At 37.8% G+C, this 20631-nt stretch overlaps 1 protein-coding gene across 1 annotated transcript; it reads left to right on the top strand.

The window, feature by feature from the left end:
• The first annotated feature begins 648 nt into the window (after positions 1–648).
• Positions 649–8380, top strand: LOC117303175 (TAR DNA-binding protein 43-like). Its single transcript, XM_033787301.1, has 6 exons — positions 649–1014; positions 2289–2455; positions 3492–3629; positions 5112–5309; positions 6229–6325; positions 6684–8380. Exons 1-6 carry the CDS (start codon positions 774–776, stop codon positions 7355–7357), a joined length of 1515 nt encoding a protein of 504 aa, XP_033643192.1. The 5' UTR covers positions 649–773; the 3' UTR covers positions 7358–8380.
• The last annotated feature ends 12251 nt before the right edge of the window (positions 8381–20631 follow it).

Raw genomic sequence — 20631 nt, 5'->3', positions numbered from 1 at the left:
ATGAACACATGAAGAAGAACAAAATCATAACACATGACTAATATAAGAAACATTAAATTAACTTGATTATAAACGCGTGTATTAGTAAATAATTGTGTAGTAACTCAGCTCATAGTGTTTTAGATTTTGTTAGAGCAAAATTAAGTCTGACAGCGGACAAGTTCAGTCTCAATGAGTAAGGCCCCTATGCATCATTCATGAACCTTCAGAAACGCCTTGAAGTGAACATTGAGTTTGTCGTGCATGCGGCAGCAGGCAACCTAGATAAATTTTGCTTTTGGGAGGTTCAGAACCTTCAGACCTCCCCCATGCCATTTCCCTTCTCTCAAAAACCAAAATTCTATTTAATCTCAATTGTTTTCAAGTAGTGCATAGAACAAAGTGGTATTATTGACACGTACTTAATACTGCGACCAAACTTTGCTGACCAGAAACACCTGAGTTCGGTTTGTTGCTCTAAACCGCTCGGACGACATGCCACATGTTTTGTGAATTAATACATTTTATTTGGGGGGCCTTCTTGTTATTTTTAACATTATTTTAAATCATATTATTTTAATCCACACCCCGCCCCTCGCCGTGATGTACAGCGCCCTCTTTAGATACAAATTAATGTTATGATAATTTAATGAACGGCATCGCGGGAAGACGGCTGGCTGGGTAAGTGAATGGGACGGAAAATACCTGTCTGTTCTCGTCTCACATCTTATTTGCAACTTAATGTGCATCTAATAAGTTGACATTATCCTTAGCAGTCACCATAGACAGTAAAAATGGCTGCATATATTCGTGTTGTCGAAGACGAGTCGGACCCTGAAGTGATCGAATTACCGGTTGAGCCAGACGGTACTATGTTGTTGAGCACACTGACTGCACAGTTCCCGTGTGCATCGGGGCTGAAATACCGTAACCCAGGCACGGGTAGCTTGAGGGGACTTCGTGTAGTGGAAGGCAGGATACAACCTCCAGATGATGTGTGGGGAGATCATCTTTACATTGCTGTATTTCCAAAAGGTATATTCTTTAATTTAACTAGTAAAAAACATTGTGTTGCTGTGCTCCTTAATTAATTTAAATTAAACTTTACTTTGTTTTTGTTGAATTACTTACATTTTCAGCCTGCCTGAAACAATGAATTAATATTAACATAAATTGTAAACATTAGCTGCTGACATAATGACAATATTGCTACAATTGGTAGTCGTGAGTATCATTCATACAATGTCACTCTTATAGTCTTATTTAGGGCCTTGGCTTGGTCGTACTCTGGTCTTTTTTAAGATGTTATGTTATGTAATTAATGGAAAGGAAAGCACGGTAAACGGTACAATGTTGGTAGAAGTAGTAGAAGCAAGTGTTTACTATCAGTATCAATGTAGCTCACTTTGTTGGGCCGAGTATATAAATAAGACCGATGTTAAAAGAGAGCCATATTAAACGGCCCATCAAGGTGGACTATAATGTACCCATCCCCAATCATTTGACCTCCTTTGACCTTTGGTCAGTCTAGATAAAAGTGAAATTATTATTATTGCTCATCAGTCTCACATTGTCTGTATGGTATGTAAAGGATTAAGACAAGTTCAGTCACTCAGTCTTACAATGTTCATAGATGTTGTCTTTCCTACATTGTAAATCTAAGTGTACTTTAATGAACTCATATTGTTGATAGATGTTGCCTTTCTTACTTTGCTGACCCGTCTTTGTTTGTCTTTGTTTGTTTTGTCCCTTGTTCGTTGTTACAGGTAACTACGTTCATTGTTAGCAGCTTGTGCATTGAGCCTTTTTGAGTACACTTGTCCTCTCCGGAACATGTTTCCTACCTGGAGGGGTGTCTTCTTCCACAACACATCAATTTAAATAATTATCGGCTCAATGCACAAGCTTGCTCAGGGAACCATACCCTTACAAGCCTTGCTTCTGTATGGGTCCCCCACAGTTTCACGAACGTCAATGCTTATTATTCATTTTTATTAATCTTATCAAACAACTATTTTTTTTTTTAAGTTCCAACTTACTTTGCCTATGATTTGATACTGATTGTGGTTTTGAAACTGTGGAAAATAAACTGATTGATTGATTGATTGAATGTAAATCCCCATCATTCAAACCTTTCCTTTAAAAACATCCAAACTTTGTTTATTAATAAATTTATTTCCCTTTATTTATTATACAGTTCAGCCTAGGTTGTAATGAATAGGGCCTATTTGGTTTTACCCACATAGTAAGCGAATGGTATTCTGTCTATGTTGAATTAACCTGAGTTGTTCTGATTGTTCCTTTTTCAGATAATAAGCGAAAGGGTGATGATAGCAGTGAGAACAACTCTGCCAAAACACGACGTGTAGAAAACAAAACAGTCGATTTGATTGTGCTTGGCCTAGCATGGAAGACGACTGTTGGGAGCATGAGAGAATACTTTGAGAAAAACTTTGGTGAAGTTCTAATTTGTGAGGTACATCCATAATATAGCAGTGAGAACAACTCTGCCAAAACCCGACGAGTAGAAAACAAAACAGTGGATTTGATTGTGCTGTTTAGTTTTAATATACGTGTATAATAGCATGATGAGTAAGATTCATAAACAAACACTTAACATTTCACCACTGCTCTTTTGGTGCTTGTCTTCACTACATGATTGTATTATGTTGCCATTTTAACAAAATTTTGGTTTTCAAAGTTAAGGAGACACTGCAGTTACATTTGGTCAAATACAGACATACAGCTAGCCCCAGTTTACCAGAAATGGTTATCCTTAATGCAAAATGGTTTTGGTTAGATCATGCCTTGGGAAGGGAGATGAATATCTGTATTTGAAATACACTCTAACACTGGCGTTTCAAGGGCACTGTAGGGCAATGTGTTATAATAAGGGAATCAATGTGTGGTGAAGAGGTTTTCAACTAGTGGTTTAAACCCGCGCCGAGGCCTGGACTTGATAATTTTACCGAGACGAAGTCGAGGTAAATTACCAAGAGCCAGGCCTCGGCGGGTTTAAACCACTAGTTGAAAACCAATTCAACACACTTTGATTCCCATTCATAAATACCTTTTCGGTCAAAAAACATCAACAGTTCTTGGTCAAAAGGTAAAATAAATGCAACAATTATAATTTCTTAATGATTTCTTTCAACACAACACCCCTCCAGCTATGAAATGGTAATGCCCTTGGGTAAACAACTCCTTATAAGGATATGATGTGCGCGTCGCGCGTATCACTTGATGTGGCACAACTGTTTCAGCTGTTGCTCTAGACCAATAGGAATGAAGAAACTGTCTTATAAGCGCTGGTGGTGCAAGCTCGCGTGCCACGCCCATGTTACAGCACTTTTTACTGGTGTTATATCATCCATTCAAACAACCCCTCGTGATGCCCTCTCGACCAATCAGAATGGATAAACTGTCTTGTAAGTGAGTTTTCACAGTGTCAACTATGGACCTTATCCATACAACTTTTTTAAACGTCAAAGATGCTTTGTGTTTTCAAACAGATCAAGAAAAACATGGACAATCAATCCAAAGGGTTTGGCTTTGTGAGGTTCAAGGACTACAAAGTGCAATGTTTAGTTGTTTCACAGAGACACAACATAGATGGCAGATACTGTGACGTCAAAGTTCCTGATTCTAAAGTAAGTTTATTTCAAATTGTAGGCTTGTACAGATAAGTTGGGATGGTAGTACATTCTACATGTACTTTCCAGCCAGGCTCCTAGTGCCGTGGCCTAGCGGTTAAGAGCACCGGATTCAAACTCTGGTGTTCGATCAGCAGAGTGTGGGTTCGAAACCCGGTCGTGACACTTGCTACATAAAGTTGGGGAGGTAGTTGTTTCTACCAGCCAGGCTTCTGGTTGATGATACCCAAGCCTACATCCGTATGGACTGTAAAAGTCGGTAACCCTGTTTCAGCCCTTGGAGTAGGTGGCAACGGCCCCTGGAAGAACAAAAATTGTGACCCACACCTTGAAGTGGCCTTCAGGCCTTGTGTGTCTGGCGAATTGCATACAAAAACAAAAATCCTGCCTACATCATTATGGACCGTAAAGGGGGTAGTTGGCCCTGTTTCAGCTCCAGGAGTAGGTGGCTTCAGCCCCTGATGGCAAATCGGTTAAGAGTAGCTCTCACCTTGAAGTAGCTTTCCGTTATAATGTTAGGCGATCTCTCATTATAACAAAATAACACACAATCTCAAACGTGCATCCCTCACCTGTGGAGACATCGTTTGTTTTTACCATTATTTCTCTTTGAATTTACTGAACATCTTCCCATAGATTATCCTGTAGAAAATATTTCTTGTCGAGCACCCCTGCTTTGGAATTCCCATATAGATACCTTTAGTTTTCCCATTTTTGTTTTGTCCTTGGCCTTCCTAAGGTACGGAATATGAGCACGTATTCTTGTACTTACATATTATACTTTGAGATATAACAGCCATAGCCATCACAAATATTGAAAATAGGGAATTTAAAAATAATACTTTTAAAAGCTTGATTTTAATGGGTGCTGGCAATGCATAGCTTTAACCCCCTTCCCTAATGCCTAAGGGCCATATTGACCCAATTGACATCATCACAATAATCTTGTTTTTCCTTTAGGGAGTCCAAGTCCCTGTGTATTATACAGTGTACATTCCACATTTTAGAAGTTGCAGCATTTACACACTTGCATGTACCATTATTTTTACGAATTTCAATCCTGCTCCTGTATTCTATCATGTGATTCAGTCATTGCTATAGAAAGCCATGTGTAGAGTTTGGATGGTAAGCAATATGCATGCTTTTGAACTTAACTGTGATAAAATTTAAAAAATTCGCAGCAGCGTCTCGATATGTTCTGAGTTAGCAGAAGACACAGTTACTTTTCAGGGTGCAGTTCTATGTCCAACCAAGGTGTCTATTTTATCAGTAAATTTCTACCTTTATAATAATTTCTGGCTTATTCACAAAATCATTGACCACGATATGTCATCATAATGTTTGTATGTTAAAATCATCTTGCAGCAAGGCTCTTTACATACACATGTGTTTTCCTGAAGTGGAAGTTTCTGCAAATAGTTTTATGCAATCAGATTGTTGAGTTGAGTTCTAACAAGAAGGGATGTTTGTGTTTTTCAGAATTCTCAAGATTCCAAGAAGATGTTTGTAGGTCGGATGCCCCAAGACATGACTAAGGAGGATCTTTACAATTACTTCACAAAGTTTGGTGAAGTGACAGATGTGTACATTCCTAAGCCGTATCGCTGCTTTGGTTTTGTGACCTTCTTGAGGTCAGATGTTGCTACTATAGTTGCCAATGAAGACCACATATACAAGGTACCACTACGATTTACTACCCCCAACTCCAATAAGTCTGCTGTCCAGTTTCAATATTTAATAATAGGCATATACCCAGGTCGAAATTCTAGTTGAACCTAGTTAAACTGGGTTTAACTGGAACTAGTTGAAAACCAGTTGATAAACTAGTTAAACACAGTTAAAACCAGTTGGTTTAATATGGAAAATGGACAGACACCAACTGGTTTATAATTTAAACCTAGTTGAACACAGTTGAACCTAGTCCAAACCAGTTGGTTAAAATGGAAAATGGACGACTTTGGTCACTATCCAGTTGAACCAGTTGACCCCAGTTAACTAGGTTCAACTGGAATTTTGACCTGGGTAATCAGGCACTTTTATACATTGTATTAAAGGCACTGGACACCTTTGGTTATTGTCAAAGGTCGGTACTCTCACTTGGTGTATTCCAATATATGCATAAGATAACAAATCTGTGGAAATTTGGGCTCAATTAATGATCAAAGTTGCAAGCGAATAATGTAGGAGAAGTTGCTTTGTTGAACCATTGTAAAATATTCCTCTTCTAAGAAGGCGTTCTGTTGCCATCTTTTAACAGTATTACGACGAAGTAGGCATATTATAAGCAGACGAACAGTTGTTGAAATAAAAAACAATTTTTTCACTGTTAATATGGTACAAAGCGCTAGAAATTGACCAATGGTGGGGGTTAACAAGGTAACGATACCGGTTAACGAAACTCATGTTACCGTCTGCTCTGTTGATAATGTGGAGTGCACATCTGCGTCAATGTATCACATCACGTAATTGGCTATCTACCAATGGCCACTAAAACAATTTGTTACCGAGGTATGACAAGCATACTTGTTCCATATACACATGTATAGTAGGCCTTAATTGAACTAACATGATTTCTTGTTGGCATTGATGCATCTAGGGAACAAGTTTACAAGTGAACCGAGCGGAACCTAAAAATCCTAAGATGAGAATGCAGGGAGATAGCGATCACCACTCTGGCTATGGATATGGAGGAGGTAAGAACAGACCCCCCCCTCCCCAGGTCATTTTAGCCCCTTTATTGTATGCTGACTGTGGCTTTCTTGTCTCTAGGTATGTACATGTCTCCCTTCGATTTAGGACACAGAAGAGCTATGTTTTGTGCACATATGCGAAAAAAGGTATCAACCACCATCTGGTGTATTTTAAAGACGTTGCTACTTTGACAGTCCAGTCTCAATCAGAATCAATGGTTTATTTTTTACCAATTGGATTCTCAAATGCATTGAATTGAACCCATGCTCTGCAGCTGACATCACCAGAGCTTGGTTTCGTTGAACTAGACCACTAGGCCATGACACGCCACAAACAGAATTTGGATGATTTTCATGGCAGGTTATTCCGATCAAGGGAGGTATTATTCTCGAGGAGATTATTCGCAGAGCGGCAGAGGACGAGGAGGAGGGCGTAGCGGAGGGGGTAAGATAGGAGGACGAGGAGACGGATACAGGGACAGAGATCAAGGTAGTATTGGGGGACCACCAAACCAAGTTAATACTTCAAATGTAGGAGTTGGTATGGGTGGAGGTATGGGTGGGGGTATGGGTGGTGGTATGGGTGGGGGTATGGGTGGGGGTATTGGTGGGGGTATTGGTGGGGGTATGGGTGCCAACCCAGGGGGGCAAGGACCTGGTCAGATGGGGAACTTCCCCTGGAACCAGGCTATGTTGGCTGCTTTGAGTCAGGCTGGATGGGGGATGATGAGCAACATGCTTGCACAGGGTATGCAGCAAGGCATGCAGCAGGGAAACCAACAACAACAGCAGCAGCAGCAACAGCAGCAGCAACCGCAGCAGTCACAGCAGTCACAGGTTACTATGACACAGAGTAGTAATCAATCAACTCAGGTACCTAACCAACAACCAATGCAGCAGCCTCAGAATAGTGGTGGGGGCTATGGATCGGGCCAGCAATCCCTAGGCTGGGGTACCAGTCAATCCAATGTAAGTGATACAGGAAGTACTGCTTATTTAATGGGTGATACAAAGGGAGGAGGCAGTGGGTGGTAACGTGAGTCATTTACTGAAGGAATTGAACAACTCAAATAGAACTTTGGTACATGTCTGGTCTGTGTATAAACATGAGAAGGCAATGTGTAATGCGTTGTACATTCTGGTGAGATGTTATGCCTTCGCCCGTGGATGTATTTGGGAAATTGTACTTGAAGTGTTGTAAATTACAATTTAAGGCACTTGTGATTCCATGTACGTGCTGACGATCTTGTGATAGCATTCAAATACATAGGGAATGATTTGTGTATGCTGTTTGCTGCATATGAATGTACGTAATCTTAGCAACATCAAATCTATGAAGGAATTGACCAACTCAAATGCAACTTTGGTACATGTTTGGATTGTGTAAAACATGAGAAGGCAATTTGAACGAGACTGTTGTACATTCTGGATGAGATGTTAACATATATGCCTTCGCCCATGGACATTTTGGGGAAATGTACATTTGTGATTGCATTCCAATGAATGATTTGTGTAGCTGTATGTACGTAATCTTAACAACATCAAAATTATGAACGAATTGACCAACTCAAATTAGCCTACAACTTTGGTACAAGTCTGGTTTGTGTAAAACATGAGAAGGCAATGTGTAACAAGAGTGTTGTACATTCTGGTGAGATGTTATGTTTGCCCGTGGATGTATTTGGGAACTGACAGTTGTTCCTAAAGTGTAGTAAATTACAATTTAAGGCACTTGTGATGTACATGTACGTGTTGATGATCTTGTGATTGCATTCAAATGTGTATACATAGGGATGATTTGTGTATGCTGGATGCTACATGAATGTACGTAATCTAAACAACATCTACTGATTGAATTGACCAACTGAAATATAACTTTGGTACATTGTGTAAAACATGAGAAGGCAATGCTGAATGAGAGTGTTGTACATTCTTGGTGACATATAATGCCTTCGGTCACTGTTGAACGTGTGTGGGGAAAGGTATTGTTGTACTTAAAGGAACACGTTGCCTTGGATCGGACGAGTTGGTCTTTGAAAAGCATTTGAAACCGTTTGTTATGAAATGCATATGGTTAGAAAGATGTTTTAAAAGTAGAATATAATGATCCACACAAGTATCACTCGAAACTGCACAGTTTTCCTTTTACGTCGCGAACTTTCACGGTCGGCCATTTATGGGAGTCAAAATTTTGACTCCCATAAATGGCCGACCGTGTTAGTCGACAGGGTAAAAAGAAAACCACGCAATTTCGAGGCATATTTGTGTAGATCATTGTATTCTACTTTTACAATATCTTTCTAACCATATACATTATACAACAAACAGTTACAGAACGATTTTCAAAGACCAACTCGACCGATCCAAGGCAACGTGTTCCTTTAACGTGTAGTAAAATACAACTTAAGGCACTTGTGAGTTCATGTACGTGTATGTACATGAAATTGTACGGATTGAGTTGTGTATGTTGTGTGCTGCATTTGGATGACACGAAATCTTAACATCAATAAAAACTTAATATGAAGTTCATACCAGTACCAAAACCTCCAGAGAAATCTGTCTACATTTATATGAAAGCAGAGAAAATGTGAGGAAGGGATGAGAAATGTCAGACTTTTATCTGAATTCAGATTTGTTTAAGCCAGTTTGGTAAAGAAAATCAGATGTTTTTTTTAATCATGTACATAATTACTGTTTTTTGATCTACAACTCTAGTGCTGAGGACACTATTTTTAAAAGCTCTGTCAAGTCTAATCCCCTAAAAGTAAAAATGCTATCATTTCAACGTACATGTACATGAAATATACATGTAGATTCTAGTTTCAGACTTTTTTGTAAAAAATTGTGTTTTTAAAATATTTCTTCCCTGCTGGCCTGGGAAATGGTTTGCATCTCGGACAGATAATCTCTGTGAAAGAAAAAGCAAAGTTAATTAAAAAAAAAAAAAAAAAAAATGGAGATTTAAACGTATAATAATGCCCCAGGTTGCAGAGTAGGACTTTTAAAACCAAAGATAAATATTGATTAATATTGGGCTTCATGCTCGCAAGTTAATCTATTTGAATTGATGTAGAGAGTCTGTTAACCTCTAATGTGTGACATTCTTTCCATTCAGAGAGCTTCATTGCGAAACCCCAAAGAAATCATCAAATTTTCAGGATTTTTCCTTTTTCGTACAATCCCATACTAGTGGAATTACAGTGCTTTAAACTGTATTGTGATGCACATACTTTGAAGAGATTCCAATCAAGTAATGAACCACAGCGACCTTTGGATTAACATGCCGACACTTTACCAACTGAGCTGGTGGTGTCCCTGTTTTGTCAATATCTTTGCTCGGGGTGCCTGTCAGAAACCATACACAATGTACAACTGGTCGCTGCCATGTAGCCAGGGATCACCTTAAGGGGACCCACCGTTTTTTTTAAACATCAAGTAATGAACCACAAGGGGAAAGGGAAAAATTTAAACTACTTGGGGTTGAGCAAAGAACAATTTACTAGAGTGGGGGACTTCAAATCAACTAATGACCCCCGGATTAACATGCTGGCACTCTACCAACTGAGCTATCCAGCCCTATGTTGGCGGTCTTTCATTTTTTTTTTATATCTCCGTTTGGGCATGATAGTCAGAATTTAAGCGCAAGATTTTGTTGTACTTTTAACAAGTTTATGAAAACATAAACAAATCATTTTACTTGTTGTGAGGTTGTTGATGTTATCATCTCAAAACATGTGAAATACTGCTTGAGAGATAATGAGTTATGTATGTTCATTAACAATAATTTGTTCTCTATAGTTTAAAATGAAGAATGACTACTTGTTTCTGAGAAGATTGCAAATATACTGCTAAGTTTTATCATCATTACCAAAACTGAACCTTGTCTTGACTGAGAGAGAGGAAATTGCCAGTATTACAAAAGCTGTATAGTAAGATTACAGTAGAAGAAGTATTGCCAGCACTTCAGCATTGTACCGTATCAAGATTCTGACAGTAAGCATACAGCAGGAATGCAAATTGTCAGTCAATGGTGCAATAGAAAAAACTGATAATAAACACATCGCCAAGTTTTGCGTGTATGTGATATTCCACCTCTTCTTTGCAAATTTGATACAGTAAGAAGCAGTCTTGCCTGAAAACACTTTCATTTTCAATGTTGCTATCTGATTCAATTCCAGTTTTCCTAGTAACCACTAATAATAATAATAATAGTGACCAGTTTTTATATAGTGCTGTTCACACATGAACGGCATCTCAAAGCGCTTCCAACATTACTACCCCTGGTCACTGGGCCTTAATTCATTCCTTAAACACTATCAGCTCCCTGGGAACTATACAGCCTGTGTAACATTAGTATGCGCTACTCAGCTAAATCAATCACAAAAACCATCTCTGCCCTCACAAGTACCCATTTACCCCTGGGTGGAGAGAAGCAATTATGGTAGTGTCTTGCTCAGGGACACAAGTGTCACAACTGGGATACAAACCCACTCTCTGCTGAGCAGAGGCACCAGAGCTTGAGTTCGGCACTCTTATCCGCTCGGCCACGACACCCTATTTTAGCCAATTTGATTACAAAGACAGTTAATAAACTAGAAAGAGCTGCCACAAATGGAAAATAATGTACAATACTCTTAAAAGGTTTTAGGACTAAAGGACAAGGTTTTTAGTTGGTAAATAGTGAAGCGTCAGGCTTTTTATAAAAAACTGTATGACTGTTGTTGAATCATTAAGTGTGACAATGGGTCCATATCTGTTTGTGGAGAATAATGTAACCTTGATCGTATCAAGGAGAGGAGAATGATTAAGAAGGAATGGCTTTTTGTGAGTTAGATTTGAATAATGTCTTTACATGAATAATGACTCGCCTAGTTACAATATACTGCTTACATTTAATTCTTCAGACTATAGAGACAGTTGCTATAGCAGCCTCCAGGATGAGCAAACCCTGGTACCATCGTGCCGTACACATCCATTCAGAATTGTGAATGGGTGTTCACCATCTCTTACACAACTACGCAAAAGCTTACCGCTAATTACGTAGTAACTGTCTGGATAGCCTGAGGAATTAAAATGTAAGCGATGAATTGTAACTAAGCGAGTCATTGTACCGGACATGATTAAAATCTAACTCGCAAATGGCTCACTGAACTTGTAGAAATATTGATAAGGAATAGGTGGTACATTATGATGAAATGTATGTAAAATGATGAGAGATTTAATCAATTTAATTGGTATAGGAATCTTACGAAAGATTTAGATTTAATGGTTAGGGAAAAAACCATTGATTAATAAGTGAACTTGTAGAGATATTGATCTAGAATGGGTGGTACATTCAGTGTAGGCCCCTATGTAAAATGATGAGAGATTAAATCAATTTAACCCTGCAGTGTGGCATGGTGTGGTCCGAACGTGACCTCACAGTTGTAAACAAATAAGTGTAACTCATTAACGGTACGGTAAAAAATCACAAAATTTCACAAGTTCCCTAATGGAACATAGACGGATCACACCGTTACCAGCAGAATTAGCTTGGGGTGACTCTTGATACACCCCTGGGCATTTGGTACACTACACTCCCATCTTTGATCTTAGCCACTGCTTAAACACCTTTTAAGGTTTTTTTGGCACGCAATTTGTCAATTTGTCGCAACTTGTCACTGGACGGTCGGTGTCGCGGACTGTACAACATTGTGTTGCCGCATGGAATCTGGCATACTGCAGCGCAGGGTTAATTGGTATAGATTTAATGGTGAGAAAGCGATGGGAAAAACTATTGATCAATAAGTGAACTTGTAGAATTATTGATAATGGATGGATGTTACATTTACATGAAATGTATAATGATGAGATATTAAATCATTCAAATGGTAAAGGAATCCTAGGACATAATCTGCACAGTTGGTTTGGATACATGATTGGATGTACATGTACAGTTTATAATGATTGTCATCAATTGACATTCAAAGTGATGGGTTAAATGAATATAACAAGAATTTTTATATTTCTTTGTTGATGGTGTTTTGCGCCTTGTAGAGCTCTGCTTCTAAATGTGCAGCTGTCGTTAAAATGAATATTAGATGCAGAAATCGCAATAAATGGGTCTTAATTTAATGGACATTCAATGGATGTACATGTAATGGCTTGACACTGCTAAACGATCGTACAAAATCTTAATGGATGTGTTTATACAATTTATATACTGAAATGGTAGTCAGTACATTGAAGAGCTTTGTACGCATGTATATATAACAAGGTAAACTTGTGTAAAACAATGGTTGTAAATGAAATGTAAATGTTAAATTGTATGTAGAATAGATTGCAATAGGAAAGGGATGACCAATGTACATGATGTATGTATTCACAACTCTGTATAGTGAAAAGGGTTTTCCTTTACCATGGGGGAAGTGTGTTGTAAGGAAGGTAACAACACTTTATGTTCCAGGCTAGTCAAGTTTTATTGAAGACGATATGAGAGTAGTGACCTACCAGTGAGCGGCCATGATAAGGTGATCATAATGGGAAGTAAACATTAGACTTGAGTCAGTCTGCTAATGTCATACTGCTACATGTGTGACGGCAAGATGGAAAGACATGCTGAATAGTGCTATACAACTTTATCTTCAAACAAACTTGAGTGCTCGATTTTGATTGGTTGATCCAAATGTGTGATAAAGTTTGTATACTGCAAGGCCCATATCAAACCCTGCTCTATAGCGAACTGTTCTAACTCTGTGTTTGTGCTATTCTAAGCTATGTGACAAGATTGCTTGAACAGATTTGTTATGATATGCGCACTCATGGAATACAAACAAATTAGGCACGTCTGCATCTCATATCCAACAAGGCTGCAGGCCGAGCTGGAAATGTGACGTAGAAGCGCTACATTTTTGCGTATTCAACTTTGTTTGTGTGATAACCATTAAAGAGACATGTTGCCTTGGATCGGCGAGTTGCTCTATGAAAAGCGTTTGTAACCGTTTGTTTTGAAATTCTTTATTGAGTGATTCCATACTCAATACATGTATAGTGAAGAGCAATGGGAAAAGAATCATCCATGAATGTTATTGAACGGTCTGCTCTGACCAGCGAAAACTGTGAAAGAATCAGACATATGTAGTGAAGCAAAGTGTAGGATGTTGTGCACAGTATACTGCATTTCTACATAATGTTGTGACATGATTGTACATGTTTGATCCCAAACTCTGAACAAATGATTTGGCAAGTCAATGTGTGTATCTTAATTTGCAGAGTGCTCCTAGATTATGATAGCTTTTTTAACTTGTGTTGAGAAGGATTATGTATGTAGTAGTCGCCCTGTATGAAGATCAATGTTGTGATGTCCCAATGAAGATGGTCAATAAAGTCTGTCAGTGTGAAATATACTGCAATGTGATAACAGTTATAGCAGAAAGTCATGTTTGTAGTGTGTGTCTTTTCATACACCCGTCTTAGGTGGCGTTAGTGTTGACTTGGAAATAATGTGAGATTTAAGGAATGCAAACACCAATAAACAGTTGACTCTTTGTTCATACAAATTTACCTAAAATTATTGTTTATGAAGTTTCTACTGGATGGGGATGATCCTTTAGTGCAAAACTTTAGTGTGTGTACACCAATATTTGATGTCCAAACAGTTTTGTGTGTGCAAATTATCAAAGATTGATTTGGGAAGACAGAGCAATTGAAAAGCAGATCCCATAGGGTTTATGGTTTAGAAGACCCCAAGTCACAAGCCCTCAACAGCGTCTTCACTGAGGTCAATGAAAACGAGAGTTGTGCTGCGCGTAGAAAAAAAAAAAAATGTTGGTCAATATAAGTGATTTATTAATAGAAGTGCCCTTACATGACTTAACAAGGTGAATCGACTCTCCCTCTGGCATGCCTTGAGTCAATGGAAGACCAACCCCTGGCTTATAGTTGTGGATAGCGACTACATGCGCACATTTCCATTGTGTAACTTCAGCAGAGGTGGCACATAAGTGTCTATTATGTTTTATTTTGTCCGCCATGCTTGTTTAAGTATTTAATTTTTCAATGACTAATTGTTTTTTTTTCCAAGTACAGATGTCTCAATAATAATTTACAGGTATCGTCTGCACCCTTCTTAAATGGTTTACTGAAAACTGTTTCTGCCACTTAATTAGTCGACAGCTCTTGCATCTACATGTATGTACGTATCTCGAGCATGACTCTCGTGCATGTATTCTTCACTAGCACAATATGGAGTCACTTATACCATTAGGAATGTAATCAACAGGAAGAGGTAAGTATCCTGAAGGATAATTCATTGTTGATCTAATCTACATCATACTTTCAGAGTTTATGCATTCTGATTGGTTGGAACATGCCGTCGACTTCACCAAACTCTTCCTAACTTGGGATTTATCTTAGGACTTAGGACGTGTTGAGTTGCGTATCCATAGAAGTTAGGACGCATCAAACCCATCCTGAGTTAGGACCTAACTCGAGATAGGATTAATCCTAGGGTGTTGTGAAATCGGCTGCTGGAGTGTACTAACATTTTGATAAAAACATTAGCTTTTAACAAGCAATTGGCCCCAACCAGCATATGTGATGCGATCAAGCAAAGTGAGTGTTTGTTGACTTAGGTCATTTTATATTTTTGTATACAATTGGAATGAGCATAATTCATGCTTTATTACTGTTGAAACCCAATGTTGATACCACATTTAATTCAACAAATGTGAAAGTAGAAACACCTGAGAGTGAATGAAACTGAGAAAAAAAGGGGTTACAGTTGAGATCATTGAACATGCATCGGCATTTTCTGTCAATGCAAATTTTGACCTATTTTTGATGTTACTTATCAAGAAGGAAGTTGCTAATATAAAGTAAGAAAATTCACCCATGTTGGCCCGTTTTGGCTTGTTCTCCATAATAATATTTTTCACAAACGACTCATTTAGCTTGATTGCAAATCGCGTACTGTGTGGGTACATTAAATTACCTATGTTCTGTAAGCTGTCGTTTATTTTGTTGAATTTATTTAAAACAAATGTTTTTGTTCATGTTTTGGATGCTATTATTGACCTTGGTCCAATTTCATGGCTCTGCCTACTGCGGAATCATTATATGCTTACCCTGTAATGCACATGATGCTTGTGAGTGCAGAATTCTGAGTTATTTGCAGTGCCATGAAATTGGTTCCACGTCATTACCACGCAGTCATGATCAGTGCCCAATTTCCCTAGAGCTGCTTAAGCATAAAATGTGGCTAAGCATACAAGTTATGCTTACCACAAGAAGGTTACCAGCCAAAATACAATTTTACATGTATCACTTGTGACTGGTTTCCTGCTTTTTTTGCTCAGCATAGAAAAAGTTCAGCACAATTTTCTCATTTTAGGCTGCTTTATGAAATTGGGCGTTGATATTCCATAGTATCACTAACGACCACAATCAAGGAAATAACAGATTATGCATTTCTTACTTCAGTATGCATTTGGAGATCTATCTTATGGTCTTTCACAAAGAATTGAAGTGAAGAAGTACTAATTAAGGCATTTAATTTATTCTATGGAGTACATCATTGGGTTAAAGACACTGGACACTATTGGTAATTGTCAAAGACCAGTCTTCTCACTTGGTTTATCTCAACAAATGCATAAAATAACAAACCTGTGAAAATTTGAGCTCAATTGGTCATCAAAGTTGCGAGATATGAGTGAAATAAAAAACACCCTTGTCACACGAAGTTGTGTGCTTTCAGATGCTTGATTTCGGGATCTCAAATTCTAAATCTGAGGTTTAAAATCAAATTCATACAAAATTACTTCTTTCTCGAAAACTACTCCACTTCTGAGGGAGCCGTTTCTCACAATGTTGTATACTACCAACCTCTCACTATTACTTGTTACCAAGTTAGGTTTTATGCTAATAATTATTTTGAGTAATTACCAATAGTGTCCACTGCCTTTAATGGATAGTGTTAAAGTAAAATTCTATGGGCATTTTACCAAATTAAAACTTGAAGAATACAAAAAACGTTTTGCATGGATTAACTTCAACTTATAAAAGGTTTTATCACAAATCTGGAGTAAGAAACCATGATAGCATCCTGATTTTGTTGGATTATAAATGCAAGTGTCATCAAATCGTTCTCTTTAAATGTGTAAACTGCATTTAAAAGTAACACTATTTAAAAGATTTCTATTTTATTAAAAGCCTTCGTTAGACTTTGCATGTTTTATGTTGATGTTTTGAAACTACCGCCCTGTTCATGCATGACCTTAACATGTCATTGGATAACCTGTTCAAAGTTTGTGTGTATTCAGATGGCTGAGAAAAGCTTCATGCCTGAAGCTTTTCTCAAAATTGTTTCTAACAATGTTTTACAATATTAACAGCTCTCCCAGGAGCTTGTGAGTTTTTTTGGAGTAATAATCAGAGCAATTGATCCTGCCTTTTAAATGATATCCAACATTTGGGATAATTTACTGGTCTGGGTAGGAATTTACAGTATTATTGAGAAATTGAGGTTACACATTTACAATAACCTTGTAAAATCCATGCTGTAGACCATTGGTGGATAGATGGATTGCACATAACGCCATTGACCACCATCTTTCATGAAAGGTGCATGCGTGAAAGGCTTTCATTGGCTGAGAGTTAGGAACAGCACGTACATGTACGCACATGCACTTTTCAATTGTTTATCATCAAATATGGCGGTCGACCGTCGATGATGTTATGTGCAAACCATCTATATAAGGCTTTATCCGAATTGACAGTTTCAGTGTCCTGATGAATGTGGGATGACGTGGCGATCAAGCCATAGTCGTCATAGCTGTAGCCGCCAATTTAGACATGGCCTTACTGCAGTTCTCACACTTGAATGATTTGAGTTTCAGCAGTATATGTGTACAAGGACAAACTAAATGATTTAAGTTACAGCAAAATACAATTTTGTTTTCAAGTGCATTAACACCACTAGAAACAAAATGAACTTTGATTTGCTCCATGGTATACTGAAGCATCATTTGGAAAAAAATGTATACTAAAAACTGTGAACATCACTCAGATTTGACCTTTACTTGTGAAAGAATTTGACTTTTTAATGTGGTACTTTGTTTGGCACACCAATTATTGCCTGTTGTGTTCATGTTTATGAAATTAATGTAGTTGTTTGTTTTTTGAAGCGAAATAAAATAATTTTATTAACACAAATATTATCATTGGTTGCATCTTCATTTGTTTGTGTCATATGTCCGTTCCATATCAATTAACGATTGCATGATTATTTCAAAGTGCGAAGGCGTAGGCCTACTTACGCTGAATTGCCCAGAAATAAATATTGTCCCTTCTGTTTCAAATTTCAGGCATGCAATTTTTTCTCAGAACAGCTGAATTCTTCTTTTTATATTTTCATCTGTGCCATTTAAACTTGAAAGACACTGAACAAAACCACTGGAGTTTGTAATTTCCTCTTTTTTGGTGAAGTTACAGTTGCATGCCTGACATTTATTATGACACACAGTTCATGTTTTGGTATCATTTTTATAATCAAAATAGTTCAGTGGACAGATGTGCTTGTACACTTTTAAAACAATAGTGTTCAATTCACATTTTGAAGAGTGCGATAGTGACATGTCTATAAAAAGTTTGATTTAACAATAGCATGAACAATATAAATTGACATTGTCAAAGTTTAATCTATCATGCTATAATATTGTTACTCCTTTTATATCAAGGCCCAATGTCATAGAGCTGCTAAGCACAAATATTTGCTAAGCATGAAACTTCTTCCCTGATAAACATATTTGTTGCATATTGCTTGTTACTGGTCTTCAGCTGCTGTTTTCTTATCCTGAAAATCATGTGGAAATTTGGTTGATTATCCTGTTTTTATCAAGGTAAACATTTTATGCTAAGCAAATTGTTGTGCTTAGCAGCTCCATGAAATTGGGCCCAGATAACTTCAAAAACAGTTGTCACGCACTAAACTCTTTAAAGTGTGGAGTAAATCTCTGGACATTGTGTTTTTTGTGTTAATAAAAACAGTACCCAGACCCTTTAAACTGACAGGAAAAAATGAATTTCTCAGTGTTTTTCTCTCACCTCAATGGCTTTAACTACAATTGTGATTACACATTTGCAGATTGTAAAAAGCATGAGAATTGTGCTAATTAGCTGAGTGATGTGATTTTGGCGTCTATATAAATTAGCTGAAATAAGTCGCTTCTAATATTATTTAATATCAGAGTTTGCAAAAATCAACAGTTTTTCTTGACTTATTATCCTGCTTATTGGCTTTCAAAACTAACATCTTTCTTAAAATTGATGTTTGAGTAAGAGTCGTCTTTAAAAACATCTCAAACTTGTTAAAACGAAGTATCCTTCCCCAGAACCTAAATGAAATTTCTTCATCGCCCTACCCCATTGAAAGTCTGCTTGAACCCTGATTTTGAATGCCCTGAAAGTACCATCCCGTTTTATATTAAATTTGCTTGTGAAGCCAAGGCCTCTCAACCTAATCGCTTTACTTGTCAAGAACTCCATTGAGGGAAGACAAAGAAGGAAATTCGTTTTATATGTGGAAGGAAAACCACAGATAATTATTTCAGGGGGGCCCACACAGTCGTGTAGGGAATGAAAACCCAACTAGTTCCTCAAGGCTGGATTCGAACCGTGGTCCTAGAGGTGGAAGGCAAGGAAAGACACCGCTATGCCAATCTGATCGCCCATACAGCTGTTTGATGAATTGCTGCAACACCTCCCTTCTCGTGAGTAGCATGTCTCCCTGGATCCTAAGACATGTAAGGCGTCAGGGTCATCAGTAGACTGTCGTGATGGCTTCTAGACCTGTAACAACCCCTACCAAGATTGGTCAATGACATCTTAATGTAGGTAAGTTTCATGTCACTCTGTGTGTCTTTAACTATGTTAGATTCATTAACCCCTTCTCTTTATCGGTAATGACTCAAAATAATTTAATTGTTGCCATAAGAGAGCTATTGATAGTGTAAAACATTGTAAATAACGGCTCCCTCTGAAGTAACGTAGTTTTTTGAGAAAGACGCAATTTCTCATTAAAATATTGGAATTGAATAAAAGACCTCGGCTGAGTTCTCATATTCAAGGATGTTTTTTTTTCCATTACTCTCTCGCAACTTTGACTACATGTCAATTGAGTCAAAATTTGTACAGGTTAGTTATTTTATGCATGTGTTGATCGTACACCAAGTGAGAATACTGGTCTTTGACAATTACCAATAGTGTCCAGTGCCTTTAAGGGATAAACTTTCTGATAACTGCACCAGGTTCTTTTATGCACAACTAAAGGACAAAGCAATAATGTCTGCATTAAGGACACAAGTGTCATGACTGGGACTCGAACCTACACTCGGCTGATCGGAAACACCAGAGCTTGAGTCAGAAAATTTATTGTGTTTTATATCCATACACAATTAGCACTGTTTCCTAGGTACTTTCCTTGAGTCTAGTGAAAACAAAATTCACAGACAAAATTATGTTAGTTGAGTTTTTTTCCCGTGTGCAGTGCATATTTTTATAACACACTCTAGTGTATGGGTAAAACACAAATAAATCTATGACTTTGTGTTTGGTATTTCATAAATGACGGCTTGTGTGCACAATCACAACTGGTGGCAGTTATAGTCAGTAAACAGTGGTTATGAAATAATATAAATACATTAGCAGAAGGTCCAATTGTGATGTACAAAATCTTCGCGGGCGCAATTCCATGAAACATTTAAAGGGAAGGTACACGTTTGGTACTCATAACAAATATCAACCTTAAAAACTGACTTGGTAACGAGCATTGAAGAGCTGTTGATAGTATAAAACATTGTGGGAAACGACTCCTTTCGCAACCTCGATGACCAATTGAGCCCAAATTTTCACCGGCTTGTTATTTTATGATGGGGTACACCAAGTGAGAAGAAGGGTCTTTGACAATTACAAAATGTGTACCTTCTCTTTAACAGCCATTTTGTGCGTACGGAGCGTCCCTTAACAGAATTTCATAAAGCTGTTCCGCAAAAGCAAGGGTAAATGCTGGCTGCTATCGGTAAGCACACGAGTGACATAACAATGCAAATCCATGGTGATTGGCATGCACTCCTAGAAATTTTCTGCTAACTGGAGAAATCTTGGTGAAATATGTTTAAGCTTACGTACATTTTTCTGCTACAGCAAGCACAACAAATTGCTTACGGGTAAACAGCTTTATGAAACTAGGCCCTGATTGCAAGCTGCAACCTGGTAACTCTGAAATTGTGATACTCTGGGGAAATGGAGAAAAGAAAGCATAATTCACACAAAAG

This window comes from Asterias rubens, chromosome 19, assembly GCF_902459465.1.
Source record: "Asterias rubens chromosome 19, eAstRub1.3, whole genome shotgun sequence".
NCBI lineage: Eukaryota > Metazoa > Echinodermata > Asteroidea > Forcipulatida > Asteriidae > Asterias > Asterias rubens.
The sequence above is the reverse complement of the archived record's forward strand: the minus strand, read 5'-3'. Positions and strand labels throughout refer to the sequence as shown.